General features: G+C 37.6%; 1 protein-coding gene across 1 annotated transcript in view; it reads right to left on the reverse strand.

The window, feature by feature from the left end:
• Positions 1–23,198, reverse strand: part of naa15a (N-alpha-acetyltransferase 15, NatA auxiliary subunit a) — a 116,673-nt gene that overhangs the window by 33,590 nt on the left and 59,885 nt on the right. The window contains exons 6-7 of the mRNA XM_039751663.1: positions 11,946–12,099; positions 3,167–3,286 (exon numbers count right to left, since the gene is read on the reverse strand). Coding sequence (XP_039607597.1) covers positions 3,167–3,286; positions 11,946–12,099 — 274 coding nt within the window. The remainder of the gene's footprint in view (positions 1–3,166; positions 3,287–11,945; positions 12,100–23,198) is intronic.

Below are 23,198 nucleotides of genomic sequence, written 5' to 3' on the forward strand. Positions count from 1 at the left end.
CAGTAGGAAAGGAACAACCCTCTGACGCTGAACAAGCCTTTGTAGACATATCAATAGGAAAGCAACGTGTAAAGCTTAAGTTTAAATTACGTTCATAGACACGCTGCCACTAAATATTCGTAGGCAAATCCACAACTTAATACCGGGAATGCCTGTTAAACATCTTAGATTCACGAGTACCGATTTGGGTAGTGAACACTTCGATGAATGAAAGCTGTTATCTTTACAACGGTTGACAACGAAGATGAGATGGTCAGAGATAGACTAGACAAACACGGAATGTAACTTGAATACAACACATCCTCCAAATACGAACCTGATTGAAAGAAATAATGATAATCAAATCCTTGATGAAAGCAACACTCATAACAGTCACAAAACAATTACACTGACAATCATGTTACGTTATTTTTCAAATGTTTCCTTTTCTTTTTCATGACTTCATTAACACACTACTTCTCCGCTGCGAAGCGAGGGTATGCTAGTACTCAATACAACACAAAATTATTTTGCATTGGAACTACAATGAGATAATGAACTAAAATACAGGGTGGGCCATAAGTTTCCATACATATGGTTTTTAACATTTTATTTTTTTATATTTCAGATACCATAAAAAATGTGTTTGAATAAAGAGCAACCAATTGAAATCATACTGATGGCTGGGTCAGGAAGCAGTCGCATGGTTGCAATCGAATTTAACAGAAAACACAGAAATCACACACAACAAGGTGGCAAAACTTATTAGAAAGTTTCAAAACACTGGAAGTGTTACAGATCAACCGAGATGTGGTTGAAGAAGTACAGCCACCGATGAAGGCACAACAGCTACGATACTCTCAGTGCTTACACGGAGTTCCACAAAATGTAAATGACGGTTATCTGCAAAAAGTGGTATCAGCAGATCGAGCATCAGGCGCATTTTGAAAGCAAATAAATGGCATCCATACAAATTACATATGGCACGGCATATGAGTAATGACGACCCGGATAGATGGATGAAATTCTGTGAATGGGCATTAAGCAAACTGAACGAGGATGCAAACATTTAAACCAAGATCTTGTTTACTGATGAAGCACATTTTTACGTTAATGGACAGGTTAATCGGCAAAATGTACATTATTGGAATAATGCTAACCCTCACTGGATGAGTGCAACGAAAATGCAAGGTGCCGGTAAACTGATGGTGTGGGCCGGGATATGGGGTGACAGAATTATTGGACCAATTTTTGTTGATGGAAATCTTAATGCCGAAAAGTATCTTAATATGTTGCAAGAAGAGATTTTTCCATCCCTGCTAAACGAGGATGGTAACTTCCCAGTTTACTTCCAGCAAGATGGAGCTCCATCTCATTATGGTATTCACATGCGTCAATGGTTAGACCAGCAATTTCCGGACGCTTGAATTGGTCGCTGTGGTCCTGTAGAGTGGTCTCCCAGATCCCCAGATCTCACCCTACTTGATTTTTTCTTTGGGGGCATTTGAAGGCCATGGTGTATCAGGAAAGGATATGAAACATAAATCATCTTAGGCAACGTATCACCAGTGCCATTATAAGCATAACTCCAGCTATGCTAATACGTGTTCATCAGCAGTGGTGAACACGTATTCAAATGGGTTTTCAAAACAATGGCAGTCATGTAGAGCATATTAAATAAATAAAAATGTATGTATGTATGGAAACTTATGGCCCACCCTGTGGTAAAGTAATCAGCAGTGCATCTACACTTGAAGTGCAAAAAAATTTAAAAGAAAAAGTTTCATTTTCAAAACTAACAGTTTAGATTTGATATGCAATTGCAAGTGGATTCTACATCAAAATATGTAAATAAATAAACACTACTTAAACATTGTTGTGGTTTTCAGAGATTTGCCAGATGAGCCCTGAGGTACAGAATGTAAGATATAGAGAGGTGAGAGTGAACAGAAGAGAAAGATTGAAAAAAAAGACTGAAGACCAGTGTGGGTCTGATAGTTGATATTTAAAGGGTGAGATTAAAAGATCAGTTGTTCACTGCTGAGAGCACATGAAAACTGTGAGTTACTGCTGCTTTTCTTTGATGAGTGTTTTGAATTTAAGAATAATACAGAAAGAGTGTGGATGTGGTTAGAAAATTTTTTATATGGGCTAATATATAAATTTTATTAATACAAATGAAATCCCATTAGAGCCAATAATGAAGTAACATTTTTCAGAATAACAAATATTTTTTGCTGACACGGACAAACGTTCATACAACATCATGTTTAACAGATTTCATGTTAATAAAATGTAAATTTCAGTATAAAACATTTTTTCAACTAAAAAAGGGCACCAAAGATGATAAAGCGATGCAAAAAATACTTTCGCCGAATCTCGGAAACCCTGCAACAGGCTATCTCAATCTTGCCAGAGCAAAAGAAAGTGACAGTCTGTCGTGAAATTTCCGGTCTTGGGCATTCTCAAAAGGTTTGGAAAGAATGTAGGCACAACATCATACACACAGCTGAATTCTGAGTCAGTACTTCACCCAGTGTCTGTGTGGCTAGTTGTGTCATGTGGGGATACTGTACTTTTCAGAGTTTCATTCATACTGCTTCTCAAAGTTTTCTTTGCAATGAACAAAAATGATGAGAAATTGCATCAGTTTATGTCGGGGAAAAAAAAAGTTACACTAACTTCTCATTTTCATTCTGTATTCATACCTGTATTTCTATTTAAAAAAGTTGCATCTAATGTCTTGCTTCAAATAAAATATTTTTTGTAGTTTAAGCAGCATGGTTTTTTAATATAGGTATTGTCAAGCTTGGGTCACAGAGCCACATGAGAAACAAGAAAGTAAGCCCAGGTTTCCAAGGAAAATACAGGTACTTTATTACTGTATAGAGAAGGTAGGTACAGTTTCAAGACTTCATTCAAAATAGGAGCTGTTACTTCAGTACTCAAGCACATGAGACAGGAGCTGCAACATGGGGGCAGTTATCCTGCTTTACGCCCCATCTTCAGATTAGAAGAACACCAGCATACTAGTGACTTAAACATACGGCTTTATAGTAAGAACACAATCAGAATGGTGTCAAAAGAGTCTTGCTATAAATTTGAAGTTCATTATAACACAGTTTAAATGTCAATTATGTATTAACAAATATGTAACTTGTGCCATTAAAAGGTATTTTGGTCCTACCAGTCTTGACAGCTCTTTCTAGTCCTTCGTAGTATGACCAGTTCTCAGGATTCCTTTCTTGTAACCTTTGGTATACCTCCGCAGCCTCATCCAGCCTGCTTAGTTTCAGTAAAAGTTCTCCTACAAAACAAGTGTTAAAAGATATTTATTGAAAATGAAGGAAAAAAATGTCATGTTGTATAAAACACATTACTGAACAACAATGCTTTATATTTCTTACTCTTTCTCCATCATATAATCATCCAAATTCTTAGATGCTTTCAAAAAAGAGCATTTCACTGAAAACAAAGAGCACAGCTAACACTTATTTTTTTCATCCTCTCTTTCAAAGCATACACTTACCTACATAAAGCCTTTCTTCTATATTTTCACTAAAATTGTAATGCTTCATTAAGCTAGAATGAATAAGAGCTAAAAACCTTTGTTCTAAATTCAAAAAGGAAAAATATATTCATTTTCAGACAATAAGCAACTTGAAATGTAAGCAATGTGTAATGTCCGGGGGAAACCTAACATTGCACACCACTTGAAGACCATTCTTTTTTGAAAAATGTTGATAAGAAGCATCCTATAACAACAGTGAGAGATTTCAAGAAAATGGGGAAAAACATTGCAAGAATGGTATTAAAGAAATCATGTTACAGTCTATAGGAATAACTAATGGATAGAAAGCATATGATGAGAAAGATTAACATATTTTTTTAGGGGGCACACTGGGCCAATAAAAGAATATAAAGAATGCTGATGAGATATGAAACATAACCAGTAGTCAATGAGCATGTTGCCAATTGATTAGTGTACAAGATACTCTTTTGGCTTCATATATTTGTAAATCTGACTCTGAAGGACTAAGTGCCTCACCAATCATTAACCTGACCGCACGTCACTGGAATAAAAAAAGTTGTTTAAACAACTAGCATATTAAATCACTATGTTAACAAATGACAGCCTTCTTTCTTTGACTCCCGCGAAAACAATCCATACAAAGCTCATTGTTTCATTTCTGCAAGCTTTTCATTAATATGCTTTTCAATATTCAACAGAGATGCTTTCTTTTCTTTTGCAGTTTGCCACAAACTGTTGGATTTAGTGATGAAGGTCAGATTGCTTGTAGCTTTTGCTTTCTCAGCATATTCATCAGCTGATTTCTCGAGGGCACAAATGTCAGTCTCCCCCTAGCTCTCTTCATTTTTAATTCATGCAGCCCATCTATGAGGGTCTTCCGCTTCAACTCAACACCTTTTTCTTAAAGTAAGGAGCCAGTCCAAAAGTACATATATATACGAGCACTTGCGTTCACTGCATGCAAATCTTGCAGCAATCTGGCTGTTGGGAAACACAGCCTGAAATAACTGGCTTGTGTCTGCACACGACTTGTAAGAAAAAAGAGAATTTGCCAACTTTAGCGCCCACCTCTTTAGCGTACCTCTGCAGTCAGGGCTTCGTTTCTGGACACAGCGTCTGAAATCTGCCCTTGTTTGAAAGTGGATGAGAAGGAAGTACTGTAGCTGGCAGCAGGTGTCAGGTTGGAGACTTTGGGGGAAAAAGCTAGTCATGGGGTTGACAGATGATTCACAGCAGCAGTAGCCTGGTGCTTAGCCCCTTTTGCATGGATAGTTAGCGCTGCCTCTCCCATGATCTATATGTCAAGCATTTTACTACACAGTCAAGATTTCGCACGTCCCGGGTCCTGGTCTTTCTCAAGCCATCCCTTATCCAAGTGAAGCCATACATTGTTAAATCGACATTTACTAGGCATTTTGCTTCTGAAACTCCTGCGTGCCAGAAAGAACACGCAGCGCGCCAAGTTACTACAGACCTGCATGAAAATTTTACTTGTTAACGTATAAAGACGTTTCTCACTTAATTCTAAAGGAACCATTTACTTCATTATACAGATGTGTCAATCAGATTTCCATATCTTTTCCATGACATTCTTTGTTTTTTCAGTTTCCCAAAACTTTGAGACCTGGAAATGGCTCTTCTCAAATTCCACGACTTTTCCAAGTTTTTCATGACTGTATGAACCCTGCAGACTATTTACCATTTAAATGGTTAATCTTAATCTTTGTCTAGTTCACAAGTTTCTCAGCACCTAACCTGCGTATGTTTATGTAACTGTCGCTTCTCCTCATAGCTTGTCACAGAGTGTGTGACACAAGAGTACATAATATCAAGTATGCTGGGAGTTTAAGAGAAGTAGCTTATGTTCTTATAAGTTATATATTCACTTAAATGTGGAGACAAGTATTTTTTTGTTTAAAAAAGAAAAAAAAAGGTAGAGATTTACCTGACACACAGGTCATTACATTCAACTTCTTGCTTTGTCTTTCAAGTTTTAAGGTTCATTGAGAAATTTCACTGACAAATGTGAAAGACCAGTATGTTGTTGTACAGTGTCCCAGGTGACACTATTTTCCCCGTTTATACTTTTTATTATGTAGACTTTGCCAAAATGTCTCTAATCCTATACACTTACTGCTCTGTACCGCACATCAGGACTCCAATCCTAATTCTACAACCTCAGGCAACTACAGTAAAGGAATAAACAGGAGAAAGAGTTCCACTTTCAAATATGTGATAAATTTTAACAGTGCCATACAAGCAAATAGAATGTGGCTTTGCAAACCAAAACTATACAACCTGATAATGCTTCATGTGCAGCTCAAGTGACCCAAATATTTATAGCTGCATATAATCATTCCTGGTTAGCTCATTATTTTTACAGGCAGCCTGCCTATCTTACTGTAATATAGTGCTGAATTATCTTCTCTTTATGGAGGAACGGATAGAGACAGAGGCGGTGTACTCCTCTCTGACGGTATGCTACTCCCCTCAGTTTATCCATCTTGTTTCAGCCACAATCCAAATCCAATGGTCAATATAATCATTCTACTTGACCCATTCAGGGCAATTCACCAATGAAAGAGCTCATATACGGTCCCCTTCCCAGCTCAGCTACTTTAAAGTATAGGTGTAGTAAACAAGCAAGACAGGAAGCTATTAAGCAATAAAAATGCCTACATGGTGCTTTAAACTCTGGAGGTAGAAAAGGTATTTATCCAGCCTTCCTGATTCTTTTAACATTATAAATACAGATATACAAAATACTTCTTTACTCTGCAATTACAGCCAATGAATTTTCACAGGACATCATCTTATTGCTAGCATAAAATATGTTGACAGTTGGTGATCAATTAATTCTTTTGTTTGGATTTTATTTAGTCTCTTCTGCTTGTGTAGCAAGTATGTAACAGGAGCACTCAGGTACTCCTTTGGCCACACCCTAGCAAGTAGTGTTACATAGGACTGACGCAAGTCTAGGATGATGCAAAGTGAAAAGAAAGCTACCGATAAATCAGGATTATAAAGAACGAAGAGGCCATTTTGCCATTGGTATCCTGTGTGCACATAAGCTCTACCTTTCCGTTGGTAACTAGGGCACATGTTTGTCCAACAAAGTTGAGAAAGGAGATTTATGGCCCTTCTTGGTGACCTAAGATGCCTAATTCTCTGTAATTCAGTATGCTTGGAAAAGGTTCATTCAATTGAATTCTTGATGCTGCCTTATCAGATGGAGAGATGCAAATGTTGCACTCCAAAGAGAGCTCCCCACTATAGCAAGAAACCTCACCCTTTGGCTTACTAAGGAGTTTCATTTTGATTGAGCTGCAGGTTCAGCCAATGGTTGCTGCTTAGGTCTGGAGGTGCAGATCAAGTCCTATGTACTGTGCAAAGGAAATTAAGGATACACCCCATTAGAGGAAATAAGGGGGCGCAAATTATACTATATATGCTTCTGTATTATTGAGATCACTGAAGTAATGAGACAATTGTCATCCTATAATGTTTAAAGCAACACAACATTCTTAAACCTCTCAATCCAATTCAGGATTGATGGCGGCCACAGCCAATTCTAGCAATAACAAATTCATAGAAGGAAGTAGCCCTGGATAGGGACTACTTGTGAAAGCAATGATGAGGTATAGTGAAACCAAGGGATGAAACTCAATGTAGACAAAGGTGGAATATGCAAATTCAGTTCAAGAAATTTAAACACAAGAGCCTGGTCTAAACCTGCACCCTTTTGATGTATAAATATATTGAGACACTAAGCTTACAAAAGTGATGTTCTAGACTTTAAGGGCAATTTTCAGGACACGCTTGGTAAAATCTTCAGTGAAGATAATTTACTTCCAGTTCTTTTTTTTTTTAATAGGACATCCACTGGCAAGAAAGATAGCTATTTTTGATGCGATCAATTTTAAATGACTCATTATTACAGGACAATCTTAAATATACAAATTCTACAATTGTTTTCAATGTATTACTGACATAAGTCTTTAAATATTCTAATTTTAAATTTTTGGAAAATGCTAGTGAACAGAATTTGTGTGTCCCAGTACAATCTATCAATAGGATACTGTACTTTAAATACTGAGTTAACTCTAAATCAACAAAAATTACTCATGCTGAAAAGTGGAGACTGCAAAATCTCTACAGTAATAGTGTGCGGGCTGGGAATTGAATGCAGGTCATTAGATATGCAACCCAAAAGCACTAACCATCACCATTCAGAAATACTCCATTCTTTGCATGCAATGATCTCTTCGATTTGGTCTCAGTTTCTTAACTTACATTTACTTCAATAAAATGTTACTGCTGCTGTCTATTTAGTGTTTTTATCCTGCCCAAGGGAAGTTAATGCATTGTGCTGCCAGAACAGGCTGATGCTTACCGCAGTTATGAGCTCACTATTAATATGTAAATATGCCAATGTTTTTAATGCCTCAAGACGCAATATTCAAATTATTAAATCAGTAACATGTTACACTTAACTTTTTTATGAATATGATCATGTATATATTGATCTATTGTGCTGCTTACTTGCATGTAAAAAAATATGAACCTAGCTGTTCCACTTCACAATAGGTCATTGGATTCTTTAAACATTTTTTAAGTTCATTGTTTTATTGATTTTAAAAAACTGCCTTGGATCTTTGACATGTGTACAAAAATCTTTTCCAATCACAACATATTTCATGAATGAATTGTAAAAATAAGGTTAATAAAAATGAGTGGATGAGATATGAGTGATATTAGAGTTAGCTGACAGTGTATGATTAGAATATTGTCTACTCCACTCAACAATATATCCATCAACCCTTAAACAAAAATTAAACTCAAAAGCACTTACAGTGCATCCGGAAAGTATTCACAGCGCATCACTTTTTACACATTTTGTTATGTTACAGCCTTATTCCAAAATCGATTAAATTCATTTTTTTCCCTCAGAATTCCACACACACAACACCCCATAATGACAATGTGAAAAAAGTTTACTTGAGATTTTTGCAAATTTATTAAAAATAAAATAACTGAGAAAGCACATGTACATAAGTACACATGTACACTGCCTTTACCGTGAAGCTCAAAATTGAGCTCAGGTTCATCCTGTTTCCCCTGATCATCCTTGAGATGTTTCTGCAGCTTAATTGGAGTCCACCTGTGGTAAATTCAGTTGATTGGACATGATTTGGAAAGGCACACACCTGTCTATAGAAGGTCCCACAGTTGACAGTTCATGTCAGAGCAAAACCAAGCATGAAGTCAAAGGAATTGTCTGCAGACCTCTGAGACAGGATTGTCTCGAGGCACAAATCCGGGGAGGGTTACAGAAAAATTTCTGCTTGTTTGAAGGTCCTAATGAGCACAGAGGCCTCCATCATCCGTAAGTGGATGAAGTTCAAAACCACCAGGACTCTTCCTAGAGCTGGCCGGCCATCTAAACTGAGCAATCGGGGGAGAAGGGCCTTAGTCAGGGAGGTGACCAAGAACCCGATGGTCACTCTGTCAGAGCTCCAGAGGTCCTCTGTGGAGAGAGGAGAACCTTCCAGAAGGACAACCATCTCTAGCAATCCACCAATTAGGCCTGCATGGTAATGGCCAGACGGAAGCCACTCCTTAGTAAAAGGCACATGGCAGCCCACCTGGAGTTTGCCAAAAGGCACCTGAAGGACTCTCAGACCATGAAAAACAAAATTCTCTGATCTGATGAGACAAATATTGAACTCTTTGCTGTGAATGCCAGGCATCACATTTGGAGGAAACCAGGCACCGCTCATCACCAGGCCAATACAATCCCTACAGTGAAGCATGGTGGTGGCATCATCATGCTGTGGGGATGTTTTTCAGCAACAGGAACTGGGAGACTAGTCAGGATAAAATGAAAGATGACTGCAGCAATGTACAGAGACATCCTGGATGAAAACCTGCTCCAGAGCGCTCTTGACCTCAGACTGGGGCGACGGTTCATCTTTCAGCAGGACGACGACCCTAAGCACACAGCCATGATATCAAAGGAGTGGCTTCGTACAACTCTGTAAAAGTCCCTGAGTGGCCCAGCCAGAGCCCAGACTTGAATCCAATTGAACATCTCTGGAGAGACCTTAAAATGGCTGTGCACCGACGCTTCGCATCTAACCTGATGGTGTTTGAGAGGTGCTGCAAAGAGGAATGGGCGAAACTGACCAAGGATAGGTGTGCCAAGCTTGTGGCATCGTATTCAAAAAGACTTGAGGCTGTAATTGCTGCCAAAAGTGCATCGACAAAGTATTGAGCAAAGTTTGTGAATACTTATGTACATGTGATTTCTCAGTTTTTTTATCTACACTAATAAAAGGCAAAGCCCTCACTGACTGACTGACTCATCACTAATTCTCCCCATGTAGGTAGAAGGCTAAAATTGCTTCACATGTAACGGTCATAACTGGAACCTACTTATGTACATATATACCAGCCATAGCCTACAGCTTCGATGCCGTGTGAGGCGGAGTTGCGTCCTTCATCATCACGCCTCCCACGTAATTGAGTGCCTGCCCATATAAGGCCGTCTGTCAGCGGTAATCCAAAAGAAACACTCTGCTGCTAAATATTCACGGGTGAAGGACTGTGCTTATGCAGACGAAGATGAGATGGTCAGGGTGGTGTTTGGCACAAACTCAGCGAAACTGCGAGAAAAACTTTTAAGTGCCGGGTCTTAGCTAACATTAAATAAAGCCGTGGATATTGCACAAGATAGCACAAGCACAGCTGAGAACCTTCGATGCATGTACTACGAGCGGCTCACGTGAACTGACTGTGAAAGCAGTACGCAGACAAAAAGCAAGAGCTCCAAAGAGCGCTGAACAAAAAACGCATTACACAATTGAGAAGGCAGCAAAAGAATATGAAGCGAGTGACGCATACAAGCATATTCATAAGTGCAACTACTGCGGAAACAAACCACACGGTGGAAAAAGTCAATGTCCAGCTAAAGGAAGACAGTGTAAAAAAACCCGTGCATGTAGTGTGTGATGTCTCAAATAAAGAGGAAGACGAGCTGTTTATTGATGCAGTAAGAAAGGAATTAATGAATGAAACCTGTTATCTTTACAACGGTTGACAAACACGGAATGTAACTTGAACACAACACATCCTCCAAATACGAACCTGATTGAAAGAAATAATGATAATCAAATCCTTGATGACAGCAACACTCATAACAGTCACAGAACAATTACACTGACAATCATGTTACGTTATTTTTAAAATGTTTCCTTTTCTTTTTCATTACTCCTTTAACACACTACTTCTCCGCTGCGAAGCATGGGTATTTTGCTAGTTTTTAATAAATTTGTATAAACCTTTTTATTTTTTTTTGCAGAAAACTTTTTTCACGTTGTCATTATGGGGTGTTGTCTGTAGAATTCTGAGGAAAAAAATGAATTTAATCAATTTTGGAATAAAGCTGTAACATAAAATGTGAAAAAAGTGATGCGCTGTGAATACTTTCCGGATGCACTGTATATTCACAATAATTTTGCTTATGTATCATAAGATCACAGATTCAGAGCCTGATCTGAGCTAAGAAACATCTAAAAGTCCATAGATGTGTGTTCGCTTGGAACTGCTATTTCAGTAGCACAAAAAAATATCATCTTCCAAGAAGCTAAGATGTTATAGGAACCTTAATAAAAAACATACTGAAAAAACAGCACAAATTAAAAGAATGTTTTAAAACACTAAATATCAATTCACTGATAAGTAAACTAAAAAGGTATGCCTTAGATATTCTGCCATTCATATAATTTCATTCAATAACAGATGGCAGAAACCTTTACTATAATAACTACATAATGGCTATTGTATCAATTAAGACAGCAATCCATCCTTTTCATATCCTGTTTATTGCAACAAAGATCATAGGTAGCTGCAAACTATAAAACCAGCATGAGGCAAATGAAAGGATCTATCCCCATATATGGTACATTTTCAACACAATGCTGAAAAAATACCATCTGAAGTGCAGCCCATATAAATTTCTAAAGGTGGGAAAATACTTGGGAAACTGAGAATTTTTAACAAACTATTCATTTAGCAGGAGTGCCAAGTGAATAAATACCAGATTCTAAATTTAAAATAATACAGATTTTCAAACAATCTCGAGGAAATCAATTGGGTCAATTGGTTTTATTCTCCAAATATTTTATTTTCTGTGAAGGAAGAATTAATTAAGCACATGAAGGTAGAGAGAGGTCATAAATTTCAAAAACACAAAGAAAACTAATTTGGAAATGTAAATTTAATCAGACCAGTAACCCTGGAAATTATACTTCGAACAGAAGCCTTTTGAGTAACAATAAATAAAAAATCCAGATTTACTCTGATAATAAATTGTATATGCCTTTTTCTGTTAATATCATTCAGAATTATCTGGTCTATATTTGTGCTTGAATACCTTTCGTCTCCTCCACTGCTAACTTGTCACAGATCTGCTTCTCGTAGGTAATGAGATGTTCAAGTGCTTCTTTGTAAAGGCCAGCTTCTCTGAGAACCTGATTTTGATATAGGAGCAGTTCACTGTATTCATAATCCACTTTATCAGGTGATGTCTGTAACAAAGGAGTAATTGATTAAAAAAAAAAAAAAAAACCAACATGAGAACATCAAATGTATAACAAAATAATTGATTGTTATTACTGAAAGCTATCCCTAGTATAATAGCACATTAAACTACCAAAAAGGTTATGCGTTAACACATGGGTCTCCAACACACATGCACATACCATTGCTTGCATACTAAAGTGTCAGCAGGCACTTTTCGTGGCATTACACACATTTTTGAGCATGCCCTCTGCACATTACTTGTGATTTTAGGCTTTAGGAAGTATGTAAATAAATAAAGGTAAATCGTGTCATAAAATTATTTCTTCAAAACGTTAAATGTTATTTATTTGGCACAGACATGTTAAAAAAAAATATATGTGTAATGCCACAAAAAGTGCATGCAGACATGTCCGTGCCAAATCCTAAAGCCTAAAGTCACAAGTAGTGTGGAGAGGGCATGCTCAAAAATGTGTGTAATGCCACGAAAAGTTCCTGCTAACACTTTAGTATGCAAGCAATGGTATGTGCATTCTTGCTCCGATGTAGAAGGGAGCTGAGTTTACCTCTGTTACAGCACGTCTATGTGAAAACAGCAGTGTCAGATGAGGGGGTGGGGTGTGTTTGGGCTCGTGAACGCAGCTGAGATAATAAAACCGACTAAAAAAAAAAAAACCTTTACAAGTATCATAAATTACACCGGCTGTTACAGACTGAAATCAAATGTATGTTTTTATTCTAAAATAGTAAGACTAAGAGCAGTTTACTTCTCAAAACGGAGTGGTACAGGATGGAACTTGCGACCTTTTGATTCCCTGTCGGCAGCTGATTCTATTGCGCCACGGAGACAGTCATAATAAATGGGTGTCAATGTCGCATGTTAAGGCGGCTTTTTGATTTTGCAGTTATATTTTTCAATAAAAGTGCAATTGTTGTGTTAGATTTGTATCTTTTGTGAAAGTATTTCTTTGATACTTCAGGCTTCATACATTATATAGTTTACTAGTTGTTATCTACTAGTAGAATATAAAAAACGTTTCTGTTTTAACAATGTGTTCACACAGATTACTGTAGAAACGGAACACACATGAAATGCATGTGTTCCAAGCAACGATCTATTATTTCCACTCTAAAACTCCACTTCACTCCCAGAAAATCAATCAAGGCATGGGCTGGAAGAAGTCGGTGGGGGGATGGAATAACCGGCTGCTTGCAGCCTGATTTTTATATGCACATTTAGATGACAAAAGATGCTGGTGGAGAGCTGTGAACCATTTTAAGAAGCGATTTAAGGTGGGACGGATTTACGAGTTTTCCGTAGGCTCTGGTAATTCTAGTGTTAAGTAACACAACCCAAAGCTGGCGAGTGAGTGAGGAGAATCACACATGCAACTGGACATGTGAATACTCTTGTGAAGTGGAACAGAGACATGTAACAAAATGACAAATGAATAAGTAATATCTGTGTATTTGAAACTGCATTGTTTTTTTATGACAGCATTCATGTTTTAATTAAATAGAGGGAGAAAATGCATACAAACATACAAAATGCACTTGCAGGTGAAATATTTTTTGTGATGTTTTAATGCAAAATGTGAGCTGTGGACACCAACATTTTGTAAATGTTTAGGCAAAACAAGCTTATTCAGTTTGTTTGGGTTGAAATAAGCTATGAGAAGAAACAGAAAACATGAGTAGCTCTCGGCCATTTTCATTTTGTAAAAGTAGCTCTCAGGGGAAAAAAGGTTGGAGACCCCTGCTTTAACATATTCTATAAGTTTCTGTTACCATTAGGTAAGTGTGGAGTAAAACAATCTTTTTTACAATTTGATTATCAAAGGTACATTACTCTGAGTATCAAAATTATCAAAGTATTGGGGTGGGGGTTGTTTTGTTTTTCAAACCTATTTTTTGTAAAAATTTATCTATCTGTATGGAATGATTATAATAAAATCAATTTAAAAAAACTAAGTATAATAATTATTAAGCAATATACAGTGCATCCGGAAAGTATTCACAGCGCATCACTTTTTCCACATTTTGTTATGTTACAGCCTTATTCCAAAATGGATTAAATTCATTTTTTTCCTCAGAATTCTACACACAACACCCCATAATGACAATGTGAAAATATTTACTTGAGGTTTTTGCACATTTATTAAAAATAAAAAACTGAGAAATCACATGTACATAAGTATTCACAGCCTTTGCTCAATGCAGCACCTCTCAAACTCCATCAGGTTGGATGGGAAGCGTCGGTGCACAGCGATTTTCAGATCTCTCCAGAGATGTTCAATCGGATTTAAGTCTGGGCTCTGGCTGGGCTACTCAAGGACATTCACAGTGTTGTCCTGAAGCCACTACTTTGATATCTTGGCTGTGTGCTTAGGATCGTTGTTTTGCTGAAAGATGAACTGTCGCCCCAGTCTGAGGTCAAGAGTGCTCTGGAGCAGGTTTTCATCCAGGATGCCTCTGTAAATTGCTGCAGACATCTTTCCCTTTATCCTGACTAGTCTCCCAGTTCCTGCCGCTGAAAAACATCCCCACAGCATGATGCTGCCACCATCATGCTTCACGGTAGGGATGGCATTGGCCTGGTGATGAGTGGTGCCTGGTTTCCTCCAAATGTGACACCTGGCATTCACACCAAACAGTTCAATCTTTGTCTCATCAGACCAGAGAATTTTGTTTCTCATGGTCTGAGAGTCCTTCAGGTGCCTTTTGGCAAACTCCTGGCGGGTTGCCATGTGTCTTTTACTAAGGAGTGGCTTCCGTCTGGCCACTACCTTGCAGGCCTGATTGGTGGATTGCTGCAGAGATGGTTGTCCTTCTGGAAGGCTCTCCTCTCTCCACAGAGGACCTCTGGAGCTCTGACAGAGTGACCATCGGGTTCTTGGTCACCTCCCTGACTAAGGCCCTTCTCCCCCGATTGCTCAGTTTAGATGGCCGGCTCGCTCTAGGAAGAGTCCTGGTGGTTTTGAACTTCTTCCACTTACGGATGACAGAGGCCACTGTGCTCATTGGGACCTTCAAACAAGCAGAAATTTTTCTGTAACTTACGCCAGATTTGTGCCTCGAGACAATCCTGTCTCAGAGGTCTACAGACAATTCCTTTGACTTCATGCTTGGTTTGTGCTCTGACATGAACTGTCAACTGTGGGACCTTATACAGACAGGTGTGTGCCTTTCCAAATCATGTCCAATCAACTGAATTTACCACAGGTGGACTCCAATTAAGGTGCAGAAACATCTCAAGGATGATCAGGGGAAACAGGATGAACCTGAGCTCAATTTTGAGCTTCATGGCAAAGGCTGTGAATACTTATGTACATGTGCTTTCTCAATTTTCTTATTTTTAATAAATTTGTAAAAATTTCAAGTACATTTTTTCACGTTGTCATTATGGGGTGTTGTGTGTAGAATTCTGAGGAAAAAAATGAATTTAATCCATTTTGGAATAAAGCTGTAACATAACAAAATGTGGAAAAAGTGATGCGCTGTGACTACTTTCCGAATGCACTGTATTATTAACTCCATCTGGTATGCCACACATTTTTAGACAATGTAATTCTAAGCCAATAAAAGGAAAAACTCATGCTACAAGTGATCTTTGAGAATAGTTAATGACAGGCAACTTGTTCTCCTTGTTTTAGGCCACCTAACTGTCAAGTAATGGTATGGGAGAAAGCGGCATGAGACAGAGGGAGGACTTAGCATGGTAGTCAAAACAGGAAATTAAAACATCTCCAGTAAACAGAGAGTATCTCTTGCATGTCAACACAAACAAATGGGGAGAGTTAGCCCCAAATATGTAATGGGTGCCCAGAGGTTAAAGCACCAAGAATGTCAGAGAACTGGGCCTTCAGCAATTGGCAGGAATGTCAGATAATCTACCTGAACTTAAATCATGGCAGCAGCTGCCAAAAAAAAGGTAAAATTAAGACCTGAAACAGATTTAGATGAATGGCTCTTCAGGTTGCAAGGTTGTACAAACTATCCGTCAGTAAACGACATTTAAGTATGATAGTGCAATAGGTTTTGTGTGCGGTCCTTTAAAGGTGATTCTCAAACATAAACTAGGGATGCGGAAGTAAATGTTTCCAAGGCAGTTATGTAATTGAAAGTCTGAGAGATGAGATGTGGCAAACACGTCCAGGCACAAGAAAATAAGTTGAAGATCCTAAGAGAAAACAAGATGAGTAGCAAAGAGTACGCATTTTGTTTTACTTAGTCAAAAGTAAGTTTAATTAGTTAAATAATTAGTTAAAAGTAGGGATGCTACCCAACCAGACAATCACCATAAGGAACTTTTTAGGGAAGTTATTATAGAGTTTTCAAAGTGATCATTTCTGTCCTGTGTGCTTAAAATGATACTCTTCTTCAGGTAAGGTTTTGTTTCTTTCATATTAGTCGAAGAGTTCAGTGGTAGAAAAACATACCTAGTCATGTGCACTGTTGCAGACTGTTCCATTAACCTCTTTAGCATTAGGACCTGAGCATTACTCCGGCTGTGAAAATTGTGCTAAAAGCATTAGACCCAAGTTTTACTCTAGTAACTGTATGGATGCGCCCTGTGTAAGCGTTACAACTGAGAATCACTCAGGCTGTGAAACTGCTGTCAGTGTGGACGTTCTTTGGAGAAATTATGTCTGAGTGTAGGTTTTCACTAATTAGGATATATCTGCACTTTACCAACAATGAAGACTTTGATAAGAATATGCATCAAGCCACCAAACTGAAGAAAATTTGAGAGATATATCAGGCCCCTGCAGCACAATTTCAGAGCGTTTACATTCTAGACCATGATGTCAGCATCAATAAAGGTCTCATGGCTTACAAGGGCAGACAGTCATGGATACAGTACATCGCGTCAAAAAGAGCAAGATTTGGATAAAGCTTTATGAGCTTTGTGAATATAAAACAGGATACATTGGAATTCGGTTCTGTATACAAGGTAAGGAACAATGTTTGATCCAAAATACAATCAGTACACCATTGCTATATCATCAATGCTGACTTTGATAGATGCTCTGCTGTATCACGGTTACTGTGTAACCATGACAATTTTTATACATTTGATATCTTGCTGCAAAGAAAGACTGACACATATGGAACAGTGCGTCCCAACTGTCTTGGCAAGCCTGAAGACTTTGGCAAGAGCAAAATTACAGCAAAGTTCATTAGTAGCTTGGCAAAAGGGTAAATGCTTGCGCTGAAATGGAAAGACAAGAAAGATGCTTGTCTTCTTAACATCTATATATATATATATATATATATATATATATATATATATATATATATATATATTCACTAAGACACATAAGACAGTGAGCGCAAGACAGAGCCCCGCCCACCATCTCTAAGACCATGGGATACGCACGACAGAGCCCCGCCCACCAACTCTAACTCTCCTGCTGCATCCACCCTCACTCTCAAGGCATGTGTACTGCCTGCTAATGTGCCCGCACGGAACACCTCACCAAACACAGCCTCAGTAGCTTTCGTCTCTGCTACAGTCTATATGAACCTCAGAGCCACGATGACTTTTTATTGTTCTATTCGATACCGGCTGCTTTTCTATATATATAATCAACCAAGTCGCCAGACCATGAGGTACACACGACAGAGCCCCGCCTGCCCACTTTAACCCTCCTCTCGCGTCATGGGGAACACACGACAGAGCCCGCCCCACCCGCCCACTCTAACCTTCCTCTCGCGTCATAGGGAACGCAAGAAAAAGCCCCGCCCGCCATCTTTAATCCTCCTTCCGCGTCCACCATCACACTCGAGGCTAAAGAGAAGGCTAAATCAAACAACAATAATTAAAGATAACTGACAGTAACAGTGCAAAATTCACAATTGGTATGCCAGTTTGAAAAGATAAATTTTGAGAGCAGTTTTAAAATGTGTTATTGAATCAAGCTGATGTATATGAGAGAGAAGAGAATTCCTGAGTTGAGGAGCACTATGAGAGACGCTCGAGCTCCCGTAGCACATAGTTTGATGTGTGGTACAGAATGTACAGCTGCAGATGAGAATCAGAGTGAGCGAGAGGAGTGTCAGTCTGTAGGAGATCAGTGAGGTTGTGGAGAGCTTTAAATGTTGAGAGCGGTATTTAGTATTGTATTCTGTTGTTAACAGAGAGCCAGTGAGAGAAAATAGGTGTAGTATGTCCAGTGGATTTAGAACAGCAGGTTATTATCTTGGCAGCAGAATTTTGAAGAAATTGTAAGCGATGGATACATTTTTATGGGATGACAAATAGAATACCGTTACAGTAATCTATACGTGAGGTGACTTGAGCATTAACCAATACTTTAGTACTGTGTTGCATAAGAACAGGACGAAGTCTAGAAATGTTTCGGAGATGGAAGAAAGCAGTCCAAGAAATGTTACTTATACAGGAGGAATCTATACTAATAAAAGGCAAAGCACTCACTCACTCACTGACTGACTCACCCATCACTAATTCTCCAACTTCCCGTGTAGGTAGAAGGCTGAAATTTGGCAGGCTCATTCCTTACAGCTTACTTACAAAAGTTGGGCAGGTTTCATTTCGAAATTCTACGTGTAATGGTCATAACTTGAACCTATTTTTCTCCATATACTGTAATGGACGTTAGCTCGACAGCCATGGGGGGCGGAGCTGCGTGTGACATCATCACGCCTCCCACGTAATCACGTAAACTAACTGTGACCGCAGTACGTAGAAAAGAAGAAAGAGCTCCCAACAATAAAACAGCGGAGAACCCGTGGATTAAATAAAAAGGCTGCTTAGTTGGCGAAGCAAGGAAAAACGACAGCCTTATATGGCGTTTGTTTATAAAACAGTGGAGAAGCTGTGTAAAGGCTGCTTCACCAAAAAACAGCGGAGCGCCTTATATGGCCAGGCAGTCAGCTAAAGAAGGGAATCAATAAATAACTATAATTGTAATAAAGGAACAAAAAAATAGTGGAGAGCCCGCAAATTAAATAAAGGAAATGGGTACTTGAACAGTAAACTAAGTCTAAAATAGCTACACAATAACTATAACAATCGTAATAAACGAACAATAAAACAGTACAGAACCGCGAAGCAAGGAGAATAAAACAGCGGAGAAGCTGTCTAAAGGCTGCCTCACAAAAAAAACAGTGGAGCACCTTATATGGGCAGGCAGTCAGCCAAAGAAGGGAATCAATAAATAACTATAATCGTAATAAAGGAACAAAAAAATAGCGGGGAGCCCGCGGATTAAATAAAGGAAATGGGTATCTGAACAGTAAACTAAATCTAAAATAGCTACACAATAACTATAACAATCGTAATAAATGAACAATAAAACAGTGGAGAAGCGCAAAGCAAGGAGAAAGGACGGACTTCAACCAATCAGATTTTGAGTTGGTGTCAGTAGGGCCCTTTAGCAGGCGTACGGCAACATCACCGTATTCAGATCCATTGATTGGATAGAAGCCGATATGAGGAAGTCTACGACGCCACTGAACGCACCATAAACGCACCATAAACGCTCAGAGCAAAAGATCGTCGCATGCACTACGATACAACTCCATGGCAGGATTCTGGACAATATTATTTGCCAGACACAGACCAGATTTCAAGACCATGAAAACCTGATGTTTGTCACGCTCCTCGAGCCCCAAAACTTTCGGGAATACAAGAAAAATTTCACGCATGCAGCCTTCTACACTTTAATACAACAGCCACAGAGCGCTTTTTGATCTGTCTCAGCTAAAAACGGAACTGACTGTAATGCATGCTATGGATGATTTTGCAGGAAAATCTACCACTGATCTCCTTGACTTCCTTCATCAGAAAAATCTGAATGAGAGCATGGGTTGGCTGTTCACATTGGTATATTTGGCGGTGAGCATTCCCGTGTACACTGCTTCTGTTGAGCGGACATTTTCAGCCCTAAAGCGAATTCTAACTTATGCCAGGAATACTATAGGGCGGGTTCCCCTTTCACCATTAGCTTCGATGGGGATAGAAAGTGAGGTTTTGATGGAACTGAAGTGCCCCGATAATCCGTACGACAGAGTAATTGAACAGTTTTTGAGGAAAGAGAGGACGATGGATTTTGTTTACAAATAATCCCGAGTTTTTGGTGAGTAAAATGTTGCGATTTTCCTAAATGATATTGCACATTTATGAGTTATTATTGCTGTTTTTTATGTGTGTTGAGGCTCTGGCTGCAGTAGGAAGGAAGTTGTTCATCCCTGGTTTGTCTATAAAATAAAGGCATTTATTGTGGCTTCAGGAGTACTTGTATACAGTGGTGTGAAAAACTATTTGCCCCCTTCCTGATTTCTTATTCTTTTGCATGTTTGTCACACAAAATGTTTCTGATCATCAAACACATTTAACCATTAGTCAAATATAACACAAGTAAACACAAAATGCAGTTTTTAAATGATGGTTTTTATTATTTAGGGAGAAAAAAAAAATCCAAACCTACATGGCCCTGTGTGAAAAAGTAATTGCCCCCTGAACCTAACAACTTGTTGGGCCACCCTTAGCAGCAATAACTGCAATCAAGCATTTGCGATAACTTGCAATGAGTCTTTTACAGCGCTCTGGAGGAGTTTTGGCCCACTCATCTTTGCATTATTGTTGTAATTCAGCTTTATTTGAGGGTGTTCTAGCATGAACCGCCTTTTCAAGGTCATGCCATAGCATCTCAATTGGTTTCAGGTCAGGACTTTGACTAGGCCACTCCAAAGTCTTCATTTTGTTTTTTTATACATATATACATATATACATACATACATATATATACATATATATATACACATACATATATATATATATATATATATACACATACATATATATATATATATATACATACATATATATATATATATATATATATATATATATATATATATATATATACATATATATATATATATATATATATATATATATATATACATATATATATATATATATATATATATATATATATATATATATATATATATATACATATATATATATATATATATACACATACATATATATATATATATATATATACATACATATATATATATATATATATATACATATATATATATATATATATATATATATATATATATATATATACATACACATACATACATACATACACAATCATGTTACGTTATTTTTAAAATTACCTTCTTTAACACACTACTTCTCTGCTGCGAAGCGTGGGTATTCTGCTAGTTATTTAATAATAATAATAATAATAATAATAATACTAATAGTAAAAATAATTATTTAATAATTGTCATTATTAGTGTATAAATGGATATAAATAACTGCATGTAAACGATTCGCCAAAATCTGTTGTATGTAAACGATACTGTTTAAAACTTTATTGTTTTTTCATCAGAAAATCCAGTTTCCACGTCTACCTGTATTAGTTTAAATGGCACTTTTACCACTTGCAATAGTGTGGACGCGCTGACTTATCGTGTCGACTAGGCAACACAGTGAATGCGGCGTCTATCTATATATGTCTATGTTTTCCGCAGCCTGCTACAGGAAGGTACTGTCTTGACCATTAGCATTGGTTTCGCTCCTTGCTATTTTCGTTATACTGCGATGGTGGTTTCCTAAGCCTCTGTTATACTGAATTCCTTTCTCACCGTTTTCCGTTCCTATTCTTACACTGTTGTATGCTACAGCGGCCTTCGGCTAGTTGTACACAATGCAGCTACAGTCAATGTACAGGCAACAAGCAGGTTACAAAGCCTTGTGCTGTGGTTGACGACAATGGCATGATGGGTGACATAAATCGTGTGGATCAAGAATTGACTTTCTATCCCATTATTCAGATCGAAAGAAAATCTGAAAAGAAACACGCTATCACTGACCCAATGCTGGATTCATATTTCACCGTGCTTTAAGATTTACCACACAAAGGACTTATTTTGAGATTATATACCGTTTTGGCATTATTATTACCGTTATTATTATTATTGATTTCATATTATAATTTTTATTCATCATTACTATTATTATTTGGATCATTATTATACTTTTGTGATTTAATAAAAATGTAATTTTCCATGCAAAAAAAAAATGCAAGGCCTTTTACATGTTTTTTGGAATAAAATGCAATGCTAAGGAGGTTCAGAAGGTACTTGGTTACAGAGTGCTCCAGGTACACACATCACAAACACGTCTTTGCCCCTACTAGACAACCATATAGTTCATCTACCTATCAAAAACCCTTTCAATTGGCGGCAGAGGAACACACATACATTCACACATTTATGGGAAACAGAACCATGAGCGAGAAGACAATAGATTTGCCTCAATTTATTACCTCAAGGGACCACACCAGAAATTACAATAAAAACATATAGGTGAGTCTGTTGAGAGCCACGGACGGTAATGTTATAATATGATGAAATATTTACTGACATTTGTGTACAACTCCCTCTCTACAGGCTCCCATCTGTCTTCAGGAATTATTGCTGAAGAATGTATTTAAACAGTATGTGGGCTCAATCTTGTCAATCAAATTTTAAATGCTTACTTTATGTCCTACCTTAATTTCTGTTTCCTTTTCTTAAAAAGAATAAAATAATTCAAGCTTTGGTTATAGTCTTAGAACAACCTTAACAGATCTTCCCTGAAATCCCTTTAGTGCCTTTACCTCCTTGTTAATATATTAAAATAAAAGTTACACACAGTATTCCAGATAAAGCCTCACAAGTTCAACAAAAAACAACCAAGGAATAACATTACTTGTAGGGCCATGCATTACCCAGATACAGAGTACCTATAATTAGTATTTATCCCACCTTTGACTTTTTCATTGTTTTATACCATTTATTCACTGTGGATTTAAGTAGGCTTTTTGACATTGATCATTGGGAAATTTTTAAATGTCAAAGATGAAAAAAACTCTAATAACTGTAACAAATTTAGATGAAACTGTAGAAAACTAAATAATTGATTATCTAAATATTATTATGATACACCTAAATTCTTACTCATGCAACCAAATGGTTTCATAAGTTACATATTTTTTAAATTGAGATCACCTATGCTTTAAATGATTAACAAGTAATGTCACTTTCTTTTAAAGGCAACTTTCCTCAACACTGC

This window comes from Polypterus senegalus, chromosome 4, assembly GCF_016835505.1.
Source record: "Polypterus senegalus isolate Bchr_013 chromosome 4, ASM1683550v1, whole genome shotgun sequence".
Classification (NCBI taxonomy): domain Eukaryota; kingdom Metazoa; phylum Chordata; class Cladistia; order Polypteriformes; family Polypteridae; genus Polypterus; species Polypterus senegalus.